Consider the following 25126-nt stretch of genomic DNA (forward strand, 5'->3'; position numbering starts at 1 on the left):
ATAAGGTGGTCCAAATAGTTGGCTGCACTTCCAAAGCCAGTGGTGACTGACTAAACAATAGCCTGCCCATATTGTAACAATAATTGTTTTCAATGGAACAGCAGCTACACAACCATATATTTTTTTATGTAGATCATGAAGATGAAGTCTACAGTAGGCTGCATCTAGGCCTACTGTATGCGGGGTCCAGGAAGGTGTCAATCTGCAAGAGATCATAGGTTCTAGCTTTGGTCCTCCAGTCGGCACTGATCAATAGATGGCGCTCTTATGGATGTGTTTGTCACATGTGTCGCTTCCGGTGGGTAAGAGCGTGTTCCGTCGATTCGTTTGAATCAGATGTGTTGGTGAATGCTGGTGCACAGTTTCCACTGTGTTCTAGTGTAATTTTTTACTAATTCGGTGGAGGATTTTCGTAATCTGCTGCCAATATGAAACTTGTTCGGTAAAGTTGACCTAATTCCTATTATTTTTTCTATAATTATTTTCTAGCAGTAACCAATTCTTGGAACAAGTACGAGTAAAGGCCCATCGCCATTGGAGCTTCCCTTTTAGCCCCTGCATTTGTCTTTTATTATCAAGATCATAGAGACGCAATGAGAAGACTTGTCAAACTGTAACATGTATCGCTGTCTCTTGCATTACCTTCAGATTTCTAATGAAAATGAGTCACGAAACTGTGACCGTTGAGTTGAAGAATGGCACCCAAGTGCACGGCACCATCACAGGTAAGCGTTCTGGGCATTCCGGTTTATATTCGTAGAGCAGCCTATCGTAACATTTTTATGTAGTTTTAACTCATGAGTTGCGACATAGATAGCACCATTAATTAACAAGTGACATTACAGAACTTGAATGCACAGTATATCCGCAGATCGGCACCTTCTACATCAGTGTTCTTAACGATCTGTTGCATAACCGCAGATTCCCAGATTGACGCTCCCAACTCAGGACGCTCCCATTTCATCTCGCTCCCACTAGCCAGACTATCGGTACCACCGCCATATGACGGAGCCAGTTATCTTGTTGATGTTAGTTTTTTGTTTCTAACCCTAACCTTAACCCTAAACCTAACCCTAACCCTAAACCTAACCCTAACCCTAACCCTAAATTGCTTGTATGTGGCAGTATATGATAATACGTGAAATATAATCGGGTGGGACCGCACGTCCGGGAGTGATAGAAACACCTGGGACCGCACGTCCGGGAGCGATCTCAGTTGGGAGTCTCCATCCGCTTACATAACCGCATAACCAGGTGTATGCTATGTACACTGGGCTGAGTGCTCATGGCTGGTGAAATATGGCGGGCAGTGGGATCCGTAGCAATAATAGGCATGATAACAATAATGTTGTCACAGAATTAATCTCACTTTTCGTTATGCACAGTTTTCGTTATTCAACAAAACAGTCAAGCTTTTATGCGTGTTGTATTCCTTTGTTTGGCAGGCGTTGATGTGTCCATGAACACTCACCTGAAGGCGGTGAAGATGAGTCTGAAGAACAGAGAGGCGGTGCAGCTGGAGAGCCTCAGTATCCGTGGCAACAACATCCGCTACTTCATCCTGCCTGATAGCCTGCCTCTCGACACGCTCCTCGTTGACATCGAGCCCAAGATCAAGGCCAAGAAGAGAGAAGCTGCTGGTACGTCTCTCTCTCTCTCTCTCTCTCTCTCTCTCTCGCACGCATGCGCGCGCGCGCGCACACACACGCACGCACGCACGCACGCACACACACACGCACACACACACACAGGGGCGCAACTACTCTTTTCTGGGGGGGTATGCAAGAACTATTTTGGTGCCCCCCTCCCAAAAAAGATACTTAATAATTATTTGGCGCCCTCCAACGCCCTCTCTTTGGCGCCCCCCTGCAAGGCATACTTTGCATATACTGTAGTTGCGCCCCTGCACACACACACACACACACACATAGTGAGGGGGGCAAACAGGTATGCATGGAATGCATGCATGTCCTGTGTATAAACGCTGATTAGTGCTGGTGTGGTGACCGTCGTGGAACTAGCAGAAGGTGATGGTGATTGGTAACTTTGTCACCATGCGATTGACAGCGCAATCACAATTGTTCTTATCATAGGAAATATCAGAAATAAATGACTCAGACATCAGACATCCTTTTGATAGGATACACTTTTTTTTGTAAAACTCACTTGTTTACCACCACACATGCTTGACACCATCTAAAGTATATTTGTTTATCTTGGTCTCTTCAGATCACACGACATGGTTCCAGTGATCCATATCCTTGGTCTGTTCATCTCTCTTGAGACCAAGATAAACAAATTTGCTTTAGATGGTGTCAAGCATGTGTGGTAAACAAGTGAGTTTTACAAAAAAAAGTGTATCCTCTCAATAGCCAAGCATGGTAGTGGGACTGACATGGTTTGGGGATGCATGAATGCTGTCAACATTGGCAATCTGAAATACACCTAAAAGAAACATGCATGTCAACATGCACTGTGACTACTGAAGCAGATCATGATATTCTCCATAGGATTGCATTAAAATCTCACACCAATCTATTTAAGCCAGATGCAGACTCAAAATGTAAAAGTTCAATGCAAAGAAAGGTTGAAACGAACACTGATGACCTCCCTCTCATTTCGTTGATTCGAGCCAACACAGCCCCTTCTCTACCGGATTTTAATCTGGGGTGTACTCACTTTTGTGAGTACATGTTCAAACATTAATGGCTGTATTTTGTTTTTTTCTGAGTGAACAAGAAATTTAAGCGGTTAAATAAGTTGTTAAAAGGTCACTAATCATTGTGTAAAAGTGAAATTTCTGTAATGCTTTCCTATGAAAAGATATACTCAAAATCTGCAAAAACTGTGAGGGGTGTATTCACTTTCGTGATATACTGTATGCTGAACCATCCAGTTTATTTTGACAGAAGGACTACATGAATGCAAATGAGCCAAAGCAATTCAGAACGATCTATGCCATTTTTATGGTACTGACTATTTATGTGGGAGAAGGTTTAGTTCTGATGCAAGAACGAGCTGTTTTGGGAGGTATATGACATTTTGCTAGTTATCTGAACTGTTGTGCTGCAGACGTGTAAGAATGTTTGGCCAATGACCCAATGGTTATAGGAATGTCATCTCAGATTCAAGAAATTATCTAAACCAATCGAGAAAAACTGTAATGCCTACTGCACACAGATGCGTTCCGATGTGTGCCCTGAATCATGTCAGTGTCATGCAGCTTTGGCATTCGATAGACAAGACACCTGTTGGCCTAACTTCTGTAAAGGACTGCCAGACGTAGTTCTGTCTTACAAGCACGTCACAGGAATCAGGCCAACCACTAGGGTATAAATGGTCACTTGCGTCAAGTCCAGTGTCACGCAGAGTTAATGTAGAACAGCCTTGACTCTGTGGTTCTGTCTGAACTGGCCTACTACTCTAGAATTCCCGGAACATTCTTTTTCACAGGGCTGAAATGACCTGCAGTAACCCCATACAGAGCTGTCTGTAGTCAGACACTTGACCCACAGCTCGTCTGCAAAACTTGTCCCACTTCTTTGTAGTTGTTTACTCACGTTTAGGGGGAGTTCAGGGAGAAGTCGGTCCTGTCAGCCTGCAGAGGTGCCAATGAGTCACAGATTTCACTGTCGGATCTCCCAGCAGACACGGACAGATGGACATAACGTTTGGTTGACACTTGTATCCAAAGCCATTCACAGTTATTTAGGTACAGGTGATTACTTACAGACAGTCCCTAGAGAGGGCATGGGTTCCTTGCCCAATAGCACTTCAGTCACTTCAGATGTGGCTAGTGAAGAGTGCTCACATTTGTACCACCGGTGCGGGATTCGAACCGGCAACCTTTCTAACCCCAGTGTCCTACATCCTAACTAACCATTAGGCTGGCTAACAGCTGGCAGCAGCATGAGTCCAGGCCCAGGGGGCCCCAGTGGTGCCTGGGAGGCGCGTGGTGTTGCTGCAGCTGCATCATTGAAGACCCTGCTTCCTCGTGACCATGTTTATTCTCGTACAACAAGTCACGCCACCTCCGTATCTAGAGCACAGATACGGGTCTCACTGGTAAAGGATAGGGTAGGGGCCGTACTTGTAGGCTTGGTGGGGTTGTGTGGAAACCACACTTTAACTTGGTGGCCCAAATATTCATTTAGAATCTAATCTAAATTTTAGATGGATTACTCTAAATGTATGACTGACAGGTGCTAAACAAAAGTTGTGAGATTAATTAGAGAAATGTCTGCAGACTTGAAGGATTTTTTTTTCTTTTACTTGCCAAGCTTTCTTATTCGGTCAAGGACGTTGAGGGCACAAAGACAGGTGGTGCAACCACAGCTAATGACACTCTTGTGTGGATGAAATTATTGTTTATATATATATATATAAATGTATTTGAAAAAAACTTTTAGTCCATGTGAATCAAAAATTAATTAACCAATTTCGCACGATAGTGACAGTACCTGTGGTAGCACCATCCTGATATCTCCTTCTAAGAACGTCAGTGAATCACAGACCTGCAGTGTTTTTGCTGATTCTTGGTCTGATTTGGGTAAAGGGATGTTCACACATCCATATCACATCTCTATTCTTCCTCTGCCTTTCCATTTACACACACACACACACACACACACACACACACACACACACACACACACACACACAGACACACAGACACACACACACACACACACACACACACACACACACACACACACACACACACACACACACACACACACACACACACACAGACACGCTCCTCACTCTCCGTTGTGTTTTTGTCCTTTAGCTGTGGCAGCTCGTGGGCGTGGGCGTGGGAGAGGAAGAGGCCGTGGGCGAGGCAGAGGAAGAGGAGGATCCAGGCGCTGAAGCTGAAGCTGAAGCCATCATGTTGAACACTTTTGATTGTGAAAGGTTTTACTTTTCAAAAGTTTGTTTTTGGCAGTGGAGATGTTTTTGGTGGCAACAGTTCTGCAACCTTTTTTCTTTTTCTTTTTTTTTAAACTTTAGACATCACGTTGAGCAGTTCAAAAGCCAGAGCAGCTGTTGAGTCATTCCTTGTATTTGTGTTGATTTGTTGATTGTCTTGGAAATAAAATTTTCATTACTTTTCATTAAACCCTTCTCCTTGTAACTTTGGCATGAACATACATTTCTAAACGGTAGCTATGAGTGAACCCATACAGCAAGGATCAGGAAGCGCGCTCAACACCTTGTCTTCTTATACTTTACACTGGGTGCTTAACTTCGTCAATGAATGAATTCAAATCTCAAAAGTAAGTGAATAAAGAAGCACTCATCAGATTTCTTTTTTCGTTTTTAATCACCTCACATCACAGACGTTTCGGGCTTACACCCTTCTTCAGTGTGAAATGCAGATTTCGCCTTTGACCCCTTTACTTTTGAGATTTGAACCCATACAGCACCAGAACAAGACTGGAATTGTGTGTGAAAGTGAAAATGATTATTACCTCCGCCAAGGAGGTTATGTTTCCGGTTGCGTTGGTTTGTGTGTCTGTCTGAAAAACTGAAAAACCTCATGAACAGATTTGGATGAAACTTTGTAGAGTTGTTGGAAGTAGGGATGTTAACCAGTAACCGGTTAACCGGTAATCGACTGGTTCAACTTTAACCGGTTAAAATGTTCTGCTATCGGTTAACCAGATGTAATAATATTAATAATTATAATAATAATTTCCTCCCACAAAACGATAATTTTTAGATTTTAGTATGATAATTCAGCATTTTCCATCTGGCAACAATGGCTGGACATGGCAGGTCCTGTCTGCGCAGCAAAAAAAAAGCTTATGTGAAAAATAAAAATGAAAAAAATCAGTGCTGTGCATATCAGGCACGCAGACGTTTTAAAATTTAAGATTACCGGTTAACCACCGGTTAATGAGTCTCAGTAGCCGGTTAAGAGTTTTTTCAATTTTCGCCATCCCTAGTTGGAAGTGATTACATTTTGGTGGTGGTCCGGATAACGAACCGGAACCAAGATTTTTTAAAAGCTTTATCATTGCTAGCCTAGAAATCGCCCCTACTCAATTCTGTGACGGGCTGAATTTTGATATTGAAATTTGGAGTTTCTAACTCCACAAAAAGAAAGGAGAAAGACTTAGAATAAAAATCAAACCGCTTCCTTGGCGGAGGTCTGCACTCTCTCTGCATTTTTAGTTATATATATATATATATATATGTATGACATTGATTTACACAGACTTCACAGACATCTACTCCTACCCCAATTACCAATGTGTAGCCTACAGCATCATCATTGAAAATAAAATGTAAACTGTATGCTGCAAGTATAGCACCAGTACAATACATTATGCACAAAGATAAATAACAAGAACACCAGATATAACTACTGAAAGCCTTTAATTTTACACCAGTTATTAAAAATACATATCTACTCAGACACACTAGGAGATTGCCTTAAAATGCAGCTCTTTTAAAACAAGGCTGCTGACAGAATCCTTTTCAAAACGTCTTTACCAATTTGGTACTTTGGTTGTACAAAGCGGGCACAAGTAGTCCATCTTATGTTAACTGTTTGATCCACAAACGTCAATACAATAGTCTACAGTAACATTGTACTTACATTTTTTTTCCAAAATATCCAGCCCTTAACAGAGTTTAGTAGTATTAACACCTTTGCCCTCAGACGGATTTCCAGGATACATAGTTTGAAAGGCCCCAACAGGGAAGCTTTAAGAATCCGAACACAAAATATACTGTTTTAGAATGGTCAACTAAAGGAACAGTATCCCCCTTAAGAGAGACATGCATTCACTCCTTAGGATAATTTCTCAGGGAATGTGTAATCGGAGGGCTTACAAAAGCACAAGGAAATCAACAGAAAAGGGGGAAAAAAACAACTTGGCCATGTCTCTGGTATGGATGAGTAACAACACTCATCCGTGCAGATAGATCCATAGGTGGAGATTTAAAAGTGCTTCCTGTGTGATAGGTATTGCAGCCTTATGACTGGCTCTTAAAAGAGAAATCATTAAAACGTGTTAATAACCAATTAATTAAAGGGCCATTGCTCAATGAGAGGGGTATTCATTCTTATTCAGATGAAGGAATATGTTTGGGGATAGCATCTCTGTAGTCATGTTATCCTTACAAGTATAGGAAGTACTTAAAAGAAGTAAGAAGCACTTATAATAAGAAGTACTTCCTTTTTTATATACTGTATGGCCATCTTGATTATTGGCACGGTTTGTGGGCTTCATTTTCTTTGGACTTCCATTATTTCAGTGCAAAGACCCAGTAGAAGCACATCAGCAATGTGTGGTGTCAATATCTACACCACACAAAACACATAGCCCCATATTCCAAAGTCTCTCTTGGCTTATACTGTATTTGTTCATGGTCATTCAGATATGGAAAACCTATATATATATATATATATATATATATTTATAAAACTATACAAATCTCTTTCACCTATTACATGATTTCGCAAACTACAGTCCACAACTTGAAGATGTAAAAATCTATTTACAAAATACTTTACATTTTTTATCAACAACAACACTGAAGTTTGACAATTTGCAGATCTGAGGCCTATACTACAAAGTTGGTTCAGGATAAGTTAAGGTTAAGTTAAGAGGTAATTCATCTAATAGTCCTCATTTTCTTAAGAAAAACTCTTATTATTAGATGAATTACCTCTTAACATCTAATAATAAGAGTTTTTCTTAAGAAAATGAGGACTCCAGGCTCTTCTATTAGATGATTTACCTCTTAACTTAACCTTAACTTATCCTGAACCAGCTTTGTAGTATAGGCCCCTGCTGTTCACATTCAAAACATGTGTCCGTATGTTCACAGTATTCCTATTGGATTTGGCACATGTCAGTACAGAATCAGTTGTTCATTTGTGTTGTGGTCTATTGCAGTGCCACAGAAAGCAAGAGCATGAGAAGTTCACAATAGATATCTGTATCTCTGTTGTTCATGGCAAGAATTTCCCATGGATAAATTATCTCCATTAGGGAATGTACTGTATAATGCCTTGTGTACCCCAAGCGCGACCTACGCTACCTGAGCTGCGGAAGTCATTATTTCTCTATGGAGGGAAGGCGAATGAAGCTACCAGAGCGAATTTGCCAGGAGCGAAGCGAACTGAGCGACCAGAGCGAATTTTAACGATTTAAGTCAAGCTAATCTTATGGTAATGAGCTATGACGCGGTTGGGCGACAACCAATTGGAACATTCATATCTCCGAACATCCCAGGCTGTCAAGCCATAGCTGTTATGTGATTAGTTAAATCAAACATGTCAATGCTGCGTCCAGAGCAAATAAAGCAAATTCATGGCGAAACTTCTTCAACCGCCTCAGCTACCTGGGTCGCGTAGGTAGCGCTTGGTGTACACAAGCGGAAAAGGTCATCTGTAAGGCCCCCTCACTCTATTCTATTCTATTCTATTCTATTCTATTCTATTCTATTCTACTCTGAACCATTAAGAATCTACAAAGTCTCATCTGAAGGTATTTACATCCAAAGCCCTTGCACAAGGATGTCAAAGCATTCCTCTTTGATTCTTTTGGCACGTGTGCGTATATACGTGTACAGTGTATGATAAGTAGTATACATCCCAGTGATCAGTGCTGATGTCGGGACCAGTACCAACACACTGCTTTGCAAACACTCATGTGGCATGACAGATTTTGGCAATGCGATAGTGATATGTGACGAGCTAATCTCTTGTCAGTCACATAACAGCATGAAGTGTATGTGTGTGTGCGTGCGCCTGCACGCACATGTGCATGAGTGTGTGTGTGTGTAGAACAATAGTCTGAAATCGATGGTAGTCTCGTGCGCTTCTGCGCAACCCAGAGACTCATATCAGTTGGTGGCGTCGAGTCTTTGTCCCGTGTGAGTGTACACAGTATGTGTGTGAGTGTGAGGGTGCGTGTGTCCATTTCTGGGTTGTGCGTTTGGGGTGGTCATCCATCCTATGGGGTATATAGTCCATGCCTCCCTCTACACCCCCGAGATGGCGCTGATGGTGTGCTCGTGGGGGGGCACACTCTTCACCTTCTGCTTCTTGGTGCAGTAGGCGTAGAGAGCATAAGCGGGCACACAGCACACAGACGACGCCAACAGCAGGGCGATGAAGGCCTGTCCATACCACGGGTACTCTGTCACCACCGACCTTCCCTGCAAGGGGAATTCAAAGTTGAATTAATCACTGTCCCAAGTCAGCCGATGTTTATTTGAGTCAATAGTAAGTGAACGATGACTATCGCGGCCACTTTCACGGTCCGCTGTCAGAAAACCCAAAATGTTACTTTTGTGAGAGTGGTCCGCTCGTCCGTCATGGGAGACACTTCTCATACACTTTACATACCGTATTCAGATTTGTATCAACTGCTGGCATTCCATGATGAGCGAGCTTATTTAAACAGCATTTTTTCAAAACTGTGTAGATTTTGAGACAGGCATGCCACGGCCACTGCGCAAACTACGTCATCCTACATTGCCCCTTTAAGCTCTTAGCACAGAGCCTCTGTTATAACCAAAATGGTAATTGGCTATCTTCCTGATGCGACCTAAGACTCCCTGAGTCTGAATGTCATAGTAATTCTGTTATGATGTAGTTGAGTGTAGGCCCATCGACAGGCCCATCGTGGTGTAATAAAATGTCCGGGGCCAAGGCCTGGTACGTGGTCAGGCTACATTATGTAATTTAGTGTAGTATAGTGTAATGTAGGGTTAAAAAAAAATGTCTCACCAGCTCCTGCTCCAAGGCCTGGTACGTGAGCAGGCTACATTAGGTAATGTTGTGTAGTGTAATATAATGTAGTGTAAAATAATGTCTCACCAGCTCTTGGTCCCAGGTCTGGTATGTGGGCAGGCTACATTAGGTAATGTTGTGTAGTGTAATATAATGTAGTGTAATGTAGTGTAAAATAATGTCTCACCAGCTCTTGGTCCCAGGCCTGGTATGTGGACAGGCTACATTAGGTAATGTTGTGTAGTGTAATATAATGTAGTGTAAAATAATGTCTCACCAGCTCTTCGTCCCAGGCCTGGTAGGTGGGCGTTCCGCCACGTATGTAGTTGACGATGTAGAAGATGAAGAGGCTGACGAGGAGCAGCGGGCTGACGAAGGCCCACATGATCTTCCAGTACCAGTTGGGCTTGTGGCCCAGCATGTCCTCAATATCCTTCTCAAACCTGACCGGAGCAATACAAGCACAACAGAAGACATTTAAATACACAATTTACATTCAATGAAGTGTTTTTTAATTAATTATTTTCATACAGTACAGTAGCCTGATAAACCAGACTAAATGTGGATGTCTAATTTAGTCTGGCCTCGATGCATAATACATCCGAAGATTGTTGATGAGAACAACCTTCCCTCAAAACCCTGCCCGCATTGATTCAAAACACATCTTTGCGTTGTAATTGGTTTGCCAGATTCATGGCATTCTGGCTTCATTGAATCATTATGCGAGGCCAGACCCACCCGTAGACAAAACATTTTGCCATTCAGCGGGTGGCGCTGGTTCACCAGGCTAACAGTACAGAGAAGATGTGTTTAAGTTATCAGATTTTTCCTTACCAAATTCAAACCAGACAAAGACAAAAGACAATTATCACACACGCCCACCTCTCCACGTCTGCTGTTTTTTTTCACCTCTATTAAAACCCCCAACTCTCCACGTCTGTTTTTATATTCACTTTGAAATTACATTACACTAAGTTGACATTTTTAATCCACAGCGACTTAAACAGTAGCTATTTGTTAAAGTCCCTGGAGCAGTGTGGGGTTAGAAGCCTTGCTCAAGGGCACTTGAGGTAGGGAGTGGAAGGGTGGGATTCAAACCCACAACCCTTTGATCCAAAGCCCATGTCCTTAACCATTACACCACGGCTGCCTAAAGAAGCATACATAGAAGCACAGCAGAACACCTGCCCACCTCTTGAGTCCGTAGATGTAGCTGACGGTGATGACCTCGATGAGGACGATGAAGAGGAGGGAGAAGGTGGCTCCGTACTCGTTGAACATGGTGAACCAGTAGTTGCCCGAGCGCGTGGTGAAGCCCAGACCCAGAAGCAGGCAGAACACACACACCAGGCCTGCGGGACGGCAAAAAACAAACAAAAAAAGTAAGAAAAGGCCTTCAAGTCACTAGTCACTAGTCAAGTGACTAGTCACTTTTGATTCCACATTATCTTCCTGTACATGTGTAACTGAGGTTTCCTGCACCACTCAGGGCCGGATCCACCACCTCCTTGTCAACGCATCAGTTCAGGCATGGGAGGCTGAGTTAAAGGGCCAAACCAATAGCCCAGTGCTACTGATACTATATAAGGCTTCAGGAGGGAGGTTTACTAATGTTCCACGCCACACTCTGCTAGTTGGCCTCTGTTAAACATGCAAACACACAGTGGAAAATTTGCTGTTTCCAGAATGGCAATGACCAAGTCAGCCCCTATGTTATGTCAGAGCAGTGTAGTACTATGGTACTTAACTATTCAATGACATAGCATAATGGGGCTACGTCACTAGTTTTTGATTCCACATGATCTTCCTGTACATGTCTGCAATCAGCTTTTCATTTCACAATATCTCATTGCGCATACAAACTCTATCGCCAGCCCAAGCTCACTCACTCACCATTTAGCGTCTCGTTGCTGAAGTTGCGCGCGAGCACCTTGAAGTCCCGTAGCGGCGTGATGATGGCGGTGACGTTACCCAGCATGCTGCCCATCCCCAGCAGCAACAGCATGGAGAAGTACAGCACCGACCACAGCTGCGATGCTGGCATGTTCTTAATGGCCTCGCTGTACACGATGAAGGCCAGTCCCGTCCCCTCCACCGCCTGCACAGCATAGAGACAACACATTGCATTAGAACTCCATAAAGTAACAGAGTAAAAGGCCTACAAATAGAGTAAATAGCCACTGCTGAGACATGTGGCATGTTCTTAATGTTCCTGATGAAGGCCAGACCCGTCCCCTCCACCGCCTGCACAGCACAGAGACAACACACTACATTGCATTAGAAACAGACATGGCCTAGAGCAGGGGTGGGGAACCTTTGTCTCAAGGCAAGGGCTGTTTTATTCGGTCCTCGATGTAATTTTAATGTTATGCAGCTTCGCATGAAATATGACATATTTTGTAATGAGATCTTAGAAAGTACATTCACAATACAATTAAGCTATATTCAGGGGACCTATAGAAGGTGGGTCTGTTTTAAAGGTGACTGCCTTCAATTTAGGCCTAAAGTGCAGGGGGAAATCCTGGTTTGTGTTCATAGAACGGCCCTTGGAGGACTTTTACGGCCCTCTGATGAATTTGAAGTGGCCCCTCGAATGAAAAAGGTTCCCCACCCCTGGCCTAGAGCTTATAACCCCACACTGCTCCAGGGACTGTAACCAATGTCCTGTACTTAAACAATAACTATGATGACGCTAGCAAAGTGTAATGTAATGTAATAATGTAGCAATATGATTAATACCAACGTATTGGTTACAGTCCCTGGAGCGAGGTGGCTAGGTTAGGACACTTATAATAATAATAATTGTATTTGTATAGCACTGTATCATACAAGGTATGTAACTCAAAGTGCTTAACAAATGGGAAAAAAACATAATTGTTAGAGATGGATTTAAAAGGAGAGGTATAGAGGAGAGGCAGAAATAGCAGGAAGACAGAGGAAGAAGAGATAGATAGAGATTGTAGAGTCATAAGGTCAACGTAGGTTAGGACCAGGATTCTTAGATGCGTAAGGTCCATAGTGGCTGGGCCTAGCATAAGTCATAGATACAGGTAACTTCTGCCATTACATAGATGGAATGGGATTCAAACCCACAACCTGCCAATTCCAAGACCAAATCCATAAACTAAGCAATGGGAGAGAGAGTGTCAGGAAGGATGACCAGGAATCGACCTCAGGCCGGAATCGAGCCCGGGTCTCCAGATTAACAGCCAGTGCCCTAGCCATTTGAGCCACGTCCGGAGCCATTAATTCGTTTTACAGTATAGCCAGAGATTCTTTAAGTATAGAGATATGCCAACATAATAGGTTTCTATGGGCACCTAACGTGACCAGGTTCCGGTCTGCCTAAAGGGGCGTATCATAATGCTCCCACATTGAATAGAACAGTCCTTAGGTCTGCCTAGGTCTGCCTGAAGGGGGATCCCCCCCCCCCCCTTGCAATAATAGAACCCGGAAACAATGGACCAATGGAACCTCTCTCTCTCTACTCTCTCTGGTATAGCGGTATGGTGCATGGCATTTATTTTGACCATGACAAGGTCAAGGTCGGAATTGAGTCTCCAGGGTCACCCTGGTCTCCAGCCTGAGACTGAGCCATTTGAGTCACGGGCAGAGCCACCAATTCATTGTAGATGGTGTACTGTATTCATTTTGTTGAAGGAGAAAATCGTGCACATCCCAGGAAAAGGTGCAGTACAAAGGCTGACTGTAGTTTTTGGAGTGAAAAGTCTGCACACTTAAAATCCTTTTTGTTGTTGTTTTTTTATTATTTCATGGCTGGATCTAACCAACAACAACAAAAAGAGTGTGAGGGTTAATATTTTAATTTGACAACACAGACAGGCCAGTGAGTGACATGCACCAGTCTGGACAATCTTACAAGTCACAGTTATAGACCCTTAATGAAGTCTGAAGATATAGTCAGAGTACCCTGTTACAATTTAGACACACTGTCAACCTTGTTCCAAAATACATTCTGAAACATATAAGACAGTGAGCATGAATAATGTATCTCTTTCAAGTCTACTTACTAGTTAGTAATTTACTTCCACTTACAACATTTCTGGTAGTAAATGCATAACGTTAGTAGTAAATTAGTACAGTATGCATCTCTTTAAAGACGATGTCAACCCTGTTACACTTGTGAAGGTGCATGAGCAATGTCACTGTCAAGCAAGAGGGAAGAAACATTCACTGATTCATAATAACTCACTTGTACACTTAGCGTGATCGTGTTGCTTACGTGTGCAATGCCAACCCTGTTGAAAATGTCACAGCTCTAGGCTGGAAATCCATTTAACCGCCGTAATCCTTATAAAAAAATAACCTGGCGTGATACTATGACATAATGGGGAAAGTCTGTTGGTGAATCTTTTGAGAATTACACAATAACAGGACTTTGACACATCTTTTGTTTTCCTTCTCCCATTCATTGTCTCCATGTGCATCAATATAATGACTAAGCCTTTACTCGTGTGCATTCATTGTGAGCTTGTAGAAACTGCGCTACACAAGCATTTAAACATTAACAGAGGTGTCAGACTAGCGCTGTCTTCTCTTCACTCACATAGCACCTCCACACTGACAGTCCAAGGTGAAAATGTTGATAGTCATCATCTCCATAAAGTATAAAATAGTTAATCTATGCCTAGGTGTTTCGATATACAGTGTATGACTATACAGTATATGACTTTATATGACTACTATATGGCGATGATGCATTATTTCCTTATCAATTGAAGAGATTCTTCCATTGATCTGGTTATGGAAGATACTGTGCAGTTCAATCCCAGGTTAACATTCCCTTATTATCACGTGTCCGACACCTATTTGTAAGTAGCCCTTTGGGTGATCCGACTCAAAGTTTCTCGGAAAAGATCAACTGCATCATAACAATTAGTGTGATGACATTACAGAGAGTCCTCATTAACAGATTAGGAAATGGTCATCATTACCATTTGGGTAATAACGAGCGTTACACTCAATAAAAAGTGCAGCGTTAATTCAACTCTTAGAGAGTAATCTGGGACCAAATTCACTCTAGTAAATGCTAAATCAACTCTAAGTGTTGAAGTAATACTGCATTTTTTACTGTGCAGGCTCTGTGTGAAAGGGTTAATCACACTGGCCGCTGTTGCTGTTTATTGTGTTTCAGTATATGACCAGGAAGACACTTTGTTATCTTAATCAGCAGAAAAGATCCATCCCTTGATCAAAGAGCGGTACAAATATAACTCTTCATGGGACAAGAACCGTCATGGCATCTTCAGTTATAAAGCGTAGGCCTTATCATTTCCTCTAAAAATAGGAACGGTCACAAACACACACAAGCGTGTGTGTGGTGCATATTATGTAAAAACTGAAGATGTACAAACGTATTATGCACTTCTAAAACAAACTTCTGAAATACAGAGAGAGAGAGAGAGAGAGAGAGGGAGAGAGAGAGAGAGAGAGAGAGAGAGAGAGAGAGATATTACCGTGTCTAGTTCGGCCTCCAGGTCACAGGTTTCCAGCTTGGGCTCCAGGAGGGCGAACTGGTCTGGGTGTGTGCGGTTCAGCTCCGTCACCCAGTACTGTATGTTGTCCATATTGATGGACTCCTCCGCCATGTCAAAAGTGTTGAGAAGCAGAAGCCTGACTCTGAACAAGAGAGATATGGCATACCATCGGATTATTGGATTATTACAGTTTTAGGGAAAAAAAGATCTCCAGAATATAGTCTCTGGTGTTTTCTTGTTTTCAGAGACATTGGGAAGGCTATTGCGCAATTCCATATGAAATATGATAAATGAAAGTGTGCATTTTTGGTAAAGCAACTTTAGAAAGGACAACCCAACACAAAATAATTATATTTTTAGAGGACTCTGTCAAGGTGATCAAGGTGGTGTCTGGTCAAGGTGGCTGTCTTAACAAATAAAGTGCTGGGGGAATCTCTGCACTTGTATTCATTGGTATTCATTTGAATCAGTCCCATACTTTATATATCATACTTGTGTGGCCATTTCCTCTTATTGTTTCAATATACAGTAGGCTTAAAAAAAAACTGAACCTTTTTTTGTCCATCCTTCAGGTTGAGAGTGTGCTTATTGTTATTTAAAGTGATACTGTCCCATTTTTGGAAATAAGCTTAATTTACACCTCTCCTTGAGTGAAATGATTGAGTCTAACCTTTCTCCTGTACTTCCAATCGTTCTCTGAGTATAGCAGTGCAAATTTTACCTCCAAGCTAGCAGTTAACATTGAGTCTTATGAGACCAGCTTCCCGCCAGACAGTGTCACTTTAAGTCAATGAAGGCCAGCACATCACTTACACTGTCAAATACTAGACCAAGTATGGCAAGTCACGGCAAGTCATTGCAAGTTACAACTGTCAAGTCCAAGTCGAGTCCCAAGTCAAAGGTGGCCGTGCCAGTCGTGGTCTAGTGGTAAGAGAGTTGGTCTTTCAATCTAGGGGTTGCTGGTTTGAATCCCCCCTGACCTCTCCCTACACCTCCATCCATGACTGAAGTGCCCTTGAGCAAGGCACCTAACCCCACATTGCTCCAGGGACTGTAACCAATACCCTGAAAAATAATAGTTTTAAGTCGCTTTGAACAAAAAAGAAATCATCAGCTAAGTGAAATATAATGTAATGTAATGTAAAGTCAAAGGCGTGCAAGTCGAGTCGAGTCGCAAGTCCTTTCTGATCTTGAAATTTCAAGTCGCAAGTCTTCACACCGCTGACTCGAGTCTGACTCGAGTCGAAGTCACTGGACTCGAGTCCACACGTCTGCTGTATTGTATAGGGCTGCTCTGACAGTTGGTTTTTTTCCCACTGATATGAGCCCCTTTTACGCATGAACACAAGCTTGCCCATCCTTGTGGCAAGACTTCTGGATAAGCAGGAACTGCAGGCATCAAAATGGAAATGAGGCTTCTGAGGAACATCGTGCGTGCCACCAAGCCCAATGTCAATATCCTCCCATGCTGCAAGTGAGGGTTTCGTGGAAAACATGACATGCCTTGTCATGCTATGTCTGCTATGTCTGACTCATTTCAAGAAGACGCTTTTGCACACCTCTGTAGTTGGGCTGTTGCTGGTGGAATGGGCAGTGTGCAGGATTTCTTTACACTTGAATGACAACCCCACTGGGACAATATCCTACACACCTGCCCAACTACAGAGTTGTGCAAAAGCGTTGCCACTCTCGGATACACACAATGATGATGCGTGAAATGGCGATGAACGAAAATTTTTGATATTCCCTATTTTTTAAACAGTATATGACATAACAACATCTCTGTGCAACCTCAACATAGGCAACCAGGTCAGTCGGGCCAAGGTTGCTACATGCAGAGTTGTATAAAGGAGAACAAGAAGTACTTTTACAGATGTAATTACAATGCTAGTAGTATGATATTACATGGTTGCAACAACTATGTAGGCTAATATCATACCACTAGTGTAATTACGGTCAAAATCGAGTGCTTCCAATGATTGGCTTGAGTGGATTTAAGGAAAAGCTTGTTGGTCTCTGCCTGAGGTTTCTTCCAAACTAAATGTTTTTTCCCTCAGTCTATACTAAGTTTTTCCCCTAAAAAAAATCTTAAATCAAGTGAAAAGGGAGTTTTTCCTCACACCTGTTGCCACCAGGGGCCACATCTGCGTGCCCGATCCCTGTAGCTGTGTGCCACATGTTTTTTGGTCTAAACTTTCTGATTATTGTATTTTTATGCCATTTTAATATTTTCTCCCTTCAGTTTCTGCCTTTACTTGTTTTCATTTTTAATCAACCATATTACATTAATTTCAGCTTTATTTTATTCATTATTTTTTTATTTCTTATTTATTTTTATCTCTTACTTCATTTCATTATTTTTGTTTTTAACATTGTTGTTAATCTAACTGTTAAGAGCTGCATGTCTTGTATGATTTGTGCTATACAAATACAGTTACTATGTCTCCAAAGTCCCGTGTTAAATGGGCAGGAGTGACATCAAGATAAGAGTATGTATGCCTGTTGAACTTAGCGACAGGGACTAATAAAAAACATCCCGTTGTCTAGTGGAGTAGTGGTTGGTTTTAGGTGTGGCATTTACAGTAAGCCATATGGGTATCTACCATCTTTAAATCATTAGCCAAGAGTCCCTCCTCTCACTATGAACAACATCACCCACAGCCCATTATATGGAACTCACAATGTAAAACAAGCTCAATTGCGAAATACTGGTAAAGATTTTATTTTTTAAAGGGTCTACAGTTAAATCATTTTACATCAGGTAGAAGTACTGTCTTGTCTCGTGACATACAGTACTGGCCAAAAGTGTGGACTCACCTTCTCATTTATGCATTCTCTTTATTTTCATGGATTGTGTATTTTCATGCAGGGCATCAAAACTGTGCATGAACACATGTAGAATTATGTGCTCACTAAAAATATAATTCTAGCTGTTGTCCAACAGCAATGTCAGCTGTCTATCCACCTGACGTCAACACGGCACAACTGATGGCCCCACACATTTCAATAAGCTTATTTTTTGTCTATTTTCAAATAAAAATGCCCAGTCAGTCATCATGTCAATCCTAATTGAACATTAAAGTCCTCCAATAACTCACTAGAATTTAGACCTAAAACCTAGTTTAAAACACTTGCCAATACAAGCATTTTACAGAAATTTTCTTGATCTGATATTGAGTCATAGCCAGTTACTTGGAGAGGTCAAACCTGTGTTGGAGGGAATCTGTGCCAGGGTTTTTCACTTTTACTTTTACTTTTTGTGTCACTGTTTCACATAGATAACCAGCTATGCTGCCCAAGTGACCCATTATCAGATCAAGAAAATCTCTGTTGTATTGCTTGTATCAATTAAAATTGACTCGACTGACTGGGTATTTTTACTTGAAAATAGACAGAAAAATCAGCATGTTGAAACATATGGGGCCCTCAGTTTTGCTGTGTAGATGTCACTGTTTGGCATTTTTTTGATATTTTTTTTAATAATTGTTTTTTTTTTAAATATATATTTTCATTTTTTTGTTACGCGAAAAATTATACATGTGTTAATTCACAGTTTTGATGCCCTCTCTGAAAATGTACTAAGTTCTGTAAATAGCCACAAAAATAAAGAGAATGAATTAAATGAGCAGGTGAGTCCACACTTTTGGCCTGTACTGTATACAGCATGCACACTAGTTATTATGTATACATACACCCAATACTTTATACACAGTGCATCTCTCTCTCTCTCTCTCTCTCTCTCTCTCTCTCTCTCTCTCTCTCTCTCTCTCTCTCTCTCTCTCTAATACTTGTGATGTTTTTTACGCGTTTGTTAGTAATATTTCCATTGAAACAGGTAAGGTGTAATTAAGATGTGATATCTCATGCAGCTCCTCTGCCCCCTCCCCCAACTCTTACACGCATAAATATTTCACTTTTACTTAAATTTCAAAATTTCCCACTGTGGCAATCTGGCAATTGGACATGGGCATGAGATTCGCTAAGATAAGCCTTCTTATCTGACAGCATTTCTCTGGCCCAACATGTAGGCTATCAGTACAAGTCTTTTGGGGAAATTCCATTGAACGACCTACTTTTTAAACTGCACAGGAAGTGTTTCATTCATTTAGGTCAGGTTAGCCTAAAGAGTTTAGTTGTGGGTAACTACTGGGCATCTTTTTGGAGCTTGTTGTCATTACCACTTTTCTATGCGTGAATGCCTTTGTGCGTGTGTGTGTGTTACCTCTACAGGCAGCTCTCCTAGTTGAACGTGACCTTGAAGCCGTAGATGGAGAAGGTGACAATGCTGTGTGTGTGTGTGTGTGTCTGTGTGTGTGTGTGTGTGTGTGCGCATGTGTGTGTGTGTGTGTGTGTGTGTGTGTGCGTGTGTGTGTGTGTGTGTGTGTGTGTGTGTGTGCGCATGTGTGCGTGTGTGCATGCGTGCGTGCGTGTGTTACCTCTGCAGGCAGCTCTCGTAGTTGAACGTGGCCTTGAAGCCGTAGATGGAGAAGGTGACGATGCTGTGTGTGTGTGTGTGTGTGTGTGTGTGTGTGTGTGTGTGTGTGTGTGTGTGTGTGTGTGTGTGTGTGTGTGTGTGTGTGCGTGCGCATGTGTGCGTGTGTGCATGCGTGCGTGTGTTACCTCTGCAGGCAGCTCTCGTAGTTGAACGTGGCCTTGAAGCCGTAGATGGAGAAGGTGACAATGCTGTGTGTGTGTGTGTGTATGCGTGTGTGCGTGCGTGAATGCCTTCGTGCGTGCGTGTGTTACCTCTGCAGGCAGCTCTCGTAGTTGAACGTGGCCTTGAAGCCGTAGATGGAGAAGGTGACGATGCTGGCGAAGATGGAGGTGCCGCTGTTGATGAGCGAGACCACGATGGCCTGCCGCTCGAAGTTGTTGTGGTGGTGGTTGTAGCTGGCGAAGGCGATGAGCGAGCCGAAGCCCAGGCCCAGGGAGAAGAAGATCTGCGTGGCCGCGTTGATCCACGTCTGAGGGTTGGCCAGCTGCTCCAGCTGGGGGAGGGAGGGGTGGAAAAGACGGAAGAATAGAAAAGAATAGAAAAAGAAATGGAGGAAGAGAGAAAGAGAGAAAAAAAGAAAGAAAGAAAGAAAGAGAGAAAGAAAGAGAGAGAGAAGGAAAGAAAGAAAGAAATAAAGAGCAAAATAAATAAAGAAAGAAAGAAAGAAAAAGAGAAAGAAAGAAAAAATATAATGTACATGTAAGTCAATGTATAGTATACTGGGGGGCAGCCGTGGTGTAATGATAGAGGAGTTGGACTGTAGATCAGAGCGTTGCGGGATCAATCCCCACCCACCAATCGCCTCCTTCTTCCTTGACTGAAGTGCCCTTTAGCAAGGCACCTATCCCAACACTTCTCCAGGGACTATAACCAATACCCTGCAATATCTGTAACGGTACATACACACCAAGATATGTGAAAAGTGAAAGAAAGTGAAAGCCCATTGGGAAAGTCCAACTCCCATTGTCATTGTGACACAGCACTCCACAGCGCACAAGTGAACACTGCACACTGCACACAACGAAATTGCATTTATGCCTCACCCGTGCAAGGGGGCAGCCCTCAGTGGCGCCCCATGGGGAGCAGTGCGGTGGGACGGTACCATGCTCAGGGTACCTCAGTCATGGAGGAGGATGGGGGAGAGCACTGGTTGATTACTCCCCCCACCAACCTGGCGGGTCGGGAGTCGAACCGGCAACCTCTGGGATGCAAGTCTGACGCCCTAACCGCTCACCCATGACTGCCCATGATATGCGCGTTCGCTTAACGTGTCCGGGAGCATTGCGAGTCCGAGAGGTTCGCGGGCTACCTTTCACACTGCACAGTCAGCGTCCACGTTCTATCAGCGGTCAGCAGCCATTCATTTTCAATGGAAGCTGCTCATAGAACGCGGACGTCCGCGCAGGAAAGTAGACTCGAGTTCTATATTCAAGGAGCATCGCGGATATGTCCGGTCGGGCCGGTCCTGTGTGCAAGGCATGCTCTGCTTTCATGTATTCTAACCGCTTCGGACTGATACCGGACATGTGAAGTGGACGCCCGCACTTGCGGTGTGTATGCACCGTAACATTATATACACACACACACACACACACACGCACACACACACACACACACACAAGCACGCACACATGCACGCACGCACGCACGCACACACACACACAAAGCATTCTCTTGTTTTTTTTTGCTGCAATTACTTTTACGGTGAGTGCAAGGTCTTTTACTACTACGGTGAGGTCCAGGGCAAATGTTTTCTTAGGGGGCCTCTCAATGGCCGATTGTGGTCAGTCATATCAGGCCTTTATCACGCAAGTGTCGAAATGTGGCAAACGGGAGACACGCTTGACAAAAACAACCCTGTTATCTTAGCTGTGAACATGTATTTGACAGTACTGACAGACAGACAGACAGACAGACACACACACACACACACCACTCTTACTGTTTCCTTAGGTGTGCAAGGTGATTAACACACACACATACACACACACACACACACACACACACACACACACACACACACACACACACACACACACACACACACACACACACACACACACACACACACACACACACACACACACACACACACACACACACACACACACACACACACACACTTCTTTCTTACTGTACCTTTGGTGTGAACATGTATTTGACTCCGTTGAGCGCCCCGTGCAGGGTGACTCCTCGGATGAGGTAGATGAAGAGCACCACGTAGGGGAAGGTGGCCGTGAAGTACACCACCTGTAGAGGGCAAAGGTCAGAGGTCAGAGGGCAAAGGTCAAGCAACACTGCCCTGTTTCACAAAGGTCACAGAGAGGTCAAGGTTCAATGGTCACTAGGTGATGATGACACACAGGTACACCTAGCCTAGAAATCTGGACGCCCCTATAGCGGCCGCAAATTGAGTTAAGGTACACCACACACAAACAGGTACACATACGCACATGCCCGCACACACACACACACACACACACACACACACACACACACACACACACACACACACACACACACACACACACACACACACACACACACACACACACACACACACACACACACACACACAGATAGAGTGTTGGGTAACATACCCCTGATCAACAAACTGGGTCACCTCTCTACACTTGTGTTCCAAATTATTATGCAAATGCAAATTGTGCAAATATTGTATTGTATAATATCTAAGAAAAATGTCATCTGCAACACAGAGTAAATTCAAGCAGGTCAAGCAAAACAGGAGGGACTATGATGGTCCAAATCTCAGGTTGGAGGCAGCAGGTGCTCGTACCACGCACTGATGAAGGCTTGATAGCCGAAACGCGTTTGCTTTTTGGACATGGTGGTAATATAAATAAATAATGAGACGCACTTTGTGAGTGCAGATTTTTCTTCCTTAAGTTTATACATTTTATCGCGCACCCAAAGACTTTCGTTTTTCCAAGTAGTTGAACGCGTCCTTTGCCAAAACTTGAAGGCAGCAGGTGCTACCAGGGCTGCACAGTGGTATGTGAGTCCAGACTCTATGGACTTGAGTCCAGGTCAAGTCTGTATTTCTATGGACTTGGACTCGCTAGTACTTGGACTCGTAGGACACTGGTCTAGCCAAATATCGGTTTTGGTCTCGCCCAAGTCTGTCTGTCTAAATTCTGTTGTAGAATGAATATTGTCCATCATTCATTCTAAATTGGAGCTTTACTCCAATAACATACATGTTTACCTTCACATGCATGGCATATAGACTTTAAAGCATTAACCTTATCATTCAATATTTTCATTGCTTTACTCTGACCGAAATGTGAATCTGACTTGACTTGACATCCTTTTGGACTTGGTCTTGTCTTGGACTCGAACCTTTTTGGACTTGACTAGTCCTGGTCTTGGACTCTACAAACGTGGACATGACTACAGCCCTGGGTGCTACACATTCCAGTACCACCAAAACCAGCATGTTTTAACGAATCATTACGAGGCAAATGAAGAAGGCTCCCTAAAACCCCACTTGCAAAATCTGATGCGCTCATACAATTCACAAAGTCTTGAATGACTGTGTAGATTTTCAAGAGGATACTAGGGGTTTAAGAATCATTCAATTATTTTTAAATGCCCCAAAACACGTTTACTGAATGACGATTACTTCTTAGACCTAAACCTGTCACACAAAGACGAACCCTGTGTGATGGCTTGACAGCTGCCAAGAAAACCATTCAAAAACACTGGTTTAACCCTCAGACCCTGGCTGTCAGACTTTAAGACTATTCCACTGCTGGAATGCTCCACAGGAAGAATAAATTAAGCCAACCCCCGCACCATTTCTTCATGGGACCTTGTAGTGGAAGAATTGTCTAAAATGTTGCCAGTGTCTGTATTTCAATTTGTCATCGTGCATTACTACATCTTTTTTGGAATTGTTTGTTATTGTATGAGCCAGGATTATTCAGAAGATGCTTAACCTTTCCTAGCCTACAAATCTAGATGTTACCGCAAATTGAATTGCAGGACAGGGCAAATTTTGACATTCCGGTTCCAATTTTGGCAACTCCACAAAAAGAAGGCAGAAAGACTTAAAATAAAACATAGTCAAATGTTCATTAAACAGCTTCCTTAGTGGAGGTCTGCACTCTCTGAGTGTCTTTCTAGTTTATATGTGTTAGACCTTACATTTCTGTCTATCATTTTCCTCAATAAAAAATGTTGATCATCACAAAAAAAGAAGATACTAGGGGAAAGAAACAGTTGATTGAGGATTGAGAAATATTCAACTGTCATATAAGTACACACCTTCTAGCGTCAACATGCGCTAATTCCCTGATGATAGATATTTATGCACATTCACAGGACTTAATTGGATTATACATTAAGGGTCGATTACAAGTCAACATTAATTAGGAAACAAATCTTCTGAACAGTCTGAGAGCTAATATCACATACACATACACATACACACTAGTTGCTCTAAATTAACAACAACCAACTGGCCAAATGCTGTTTAGAAAAAAAAACCTTACTAGCCACTTTGACCCATTAATAAGTGTGTGTTTGTCAAGTAAGAGAAGCATCTACAAGCCATTTTGGCTGGTAATGGAAAAAGTTAATGTATAGCCCTGATACACACATACACACACATACATATGTAGTAGGTACACACAGATGCACACACACACACACACACACACACACACACACACACACACACACACACACACACACACACACACACACACACACACACACACACACACACACACACACACTCTCTCTCTCTCTCTCTCTCTCTCTCACACACACACACACAAATGGGCAGCACAGCAGCCTGAGTGTTGGGAAATATGTCCCCTGACCTAGTTGGGTCTGGGTCACTTCTCTTCTACTGCACTTGTTTGTCCTTCCTTGAGGAAAATTACTGGTATCCAGGAGTCTTCTAGAGGCCTCTTTTATCACCGTGGCTTCCTTCAGATCAGTAAACAGCCCCCTTGTGACCTTTGAACTCCTATATTCCCACACAAGTGTCACCTTTGAACCCAAAGATTCCCACACAAGTTCATCTTTACATTTACACCGAGGCCAAATCTTGACACTTACATAAGAAAAGAGGAGAAGGCTCTATCTCTCTTTCTCCTCTCTCTCTATCGCTCTATCTCTCTACACATCCTCAGCACTATGTGTGTGTGTGTGTGTGTGTGTGTGTGTTTGCCGTGCCCTGTGGTCTGTTCAACCTTCTGCTCCATGACTACTGGACTTGGCAGTTCTTTGGTCTGTGTAGGCTTGTTCTTACATCACACTGCATTGGTAAAATGTATTCCAGTGTGATACCGCTGTTATCAGGCACAGACGTTATGGTTTTACATACTACTACTGTACACCAAACTCTGT

General features: G+C 42.8%; 2 protein-coding genes across 2 annotated transcripts in view; one reads left to right on the top strand and one right to left on the bottom strand.

Annotated features, from left to right (window-relative positions):
* The first annotated feature begins 299 nt into the window (after positions 1-299).
* On the top strand, positions 300-5119 carry LOC134448369 (small nuclear ribonucleoprotein Sm D1-like). Its single transcript, XM_063198048.1, has 4 exons — positions 300-442; positions 649-725; positions 1446-1640; positions 4790-5119. The coding sequence occupies exons 1-4, from the start codon at positions 429-431 to the stop codon at positions 4867-4869; spliced, it is 366 nt and encodes a 121-aa protein (XP_063054118.1). The 5' UTR covers positions 300-428; the 3' UTR covers positions 4870-5119.
* Positions 5120-8678: 3559 nt separating this feature from the next.
* Positions 8679-25126, bottom strand: part of LOC134449105 (sodium- and chloride-dependent transporter XTRP3-like) — a 41799-nt gene continuing 25351 nt past the window's right edge. The window contains exons 6-12 of the mRNA XM_063198903.1: positions 21887-21997; positions 19999-20240; positions 15232-15394; positions 11648-11852; positions 10947-11106; positions 10032-10197; positions 8679-9177 (exon numbers count right to left, since the gene is read on the bottom strand). Coding sequence (XP_063054973.1) covers positions 9001-9177; positions 10032-10197; positions 10947-11106; positions 11648-11852; positions 15232-15394; positions 19999-20240; positions 21887-21997 — 1224 coding nt within the window. The 3' untranslated portion in view covers positions 8679-9000. The remainder of the gene's footprint in view (positions 9178-10031; positions 10198-10946; positions 11107-11647; positions 11853-15231; positions 15395-19998; positions 20241-21886; positions 21998-25126) is intronic.

The sequence above is a fragment of the Engraulis encrasicolus genome, chromosome 5 (genome assembly GCF_034702125.1).
Source record: "Engraulis encrasicolus isolate BLACKSEA-1 chromosome 5, IST_EnEncr_1.0, whole genome shotgun sequence".
In the NCBI taxonomy this organism is placed as follows: Eukaryota; Metazoa; Chordata; class Actinopteri; order Clupeiformes; family Engraulidae; genus Engraulis; species Engraulis encrasicolus.

Excerpts from the sequence above, each read along its gene's own strand:
- LOC134448369 (XM_063198048.1), top strand. Across the intron at positions 726-1,445 it reads AGTGCACGGCACCATCACAG|GCGTTGATGTGTCCATGAAC; the intron begins GTAAGCGTTCTG and ends TTTGTTTGGCAG. Across the intron at positions 1,641-4,789 it reads CAAGAAGAGAGAAGCTGCTG|CTGTGGCAGCTCGTGGGCGT; the intron begins GTACGTCTCTCT and ends TTTGTCCTTTAG.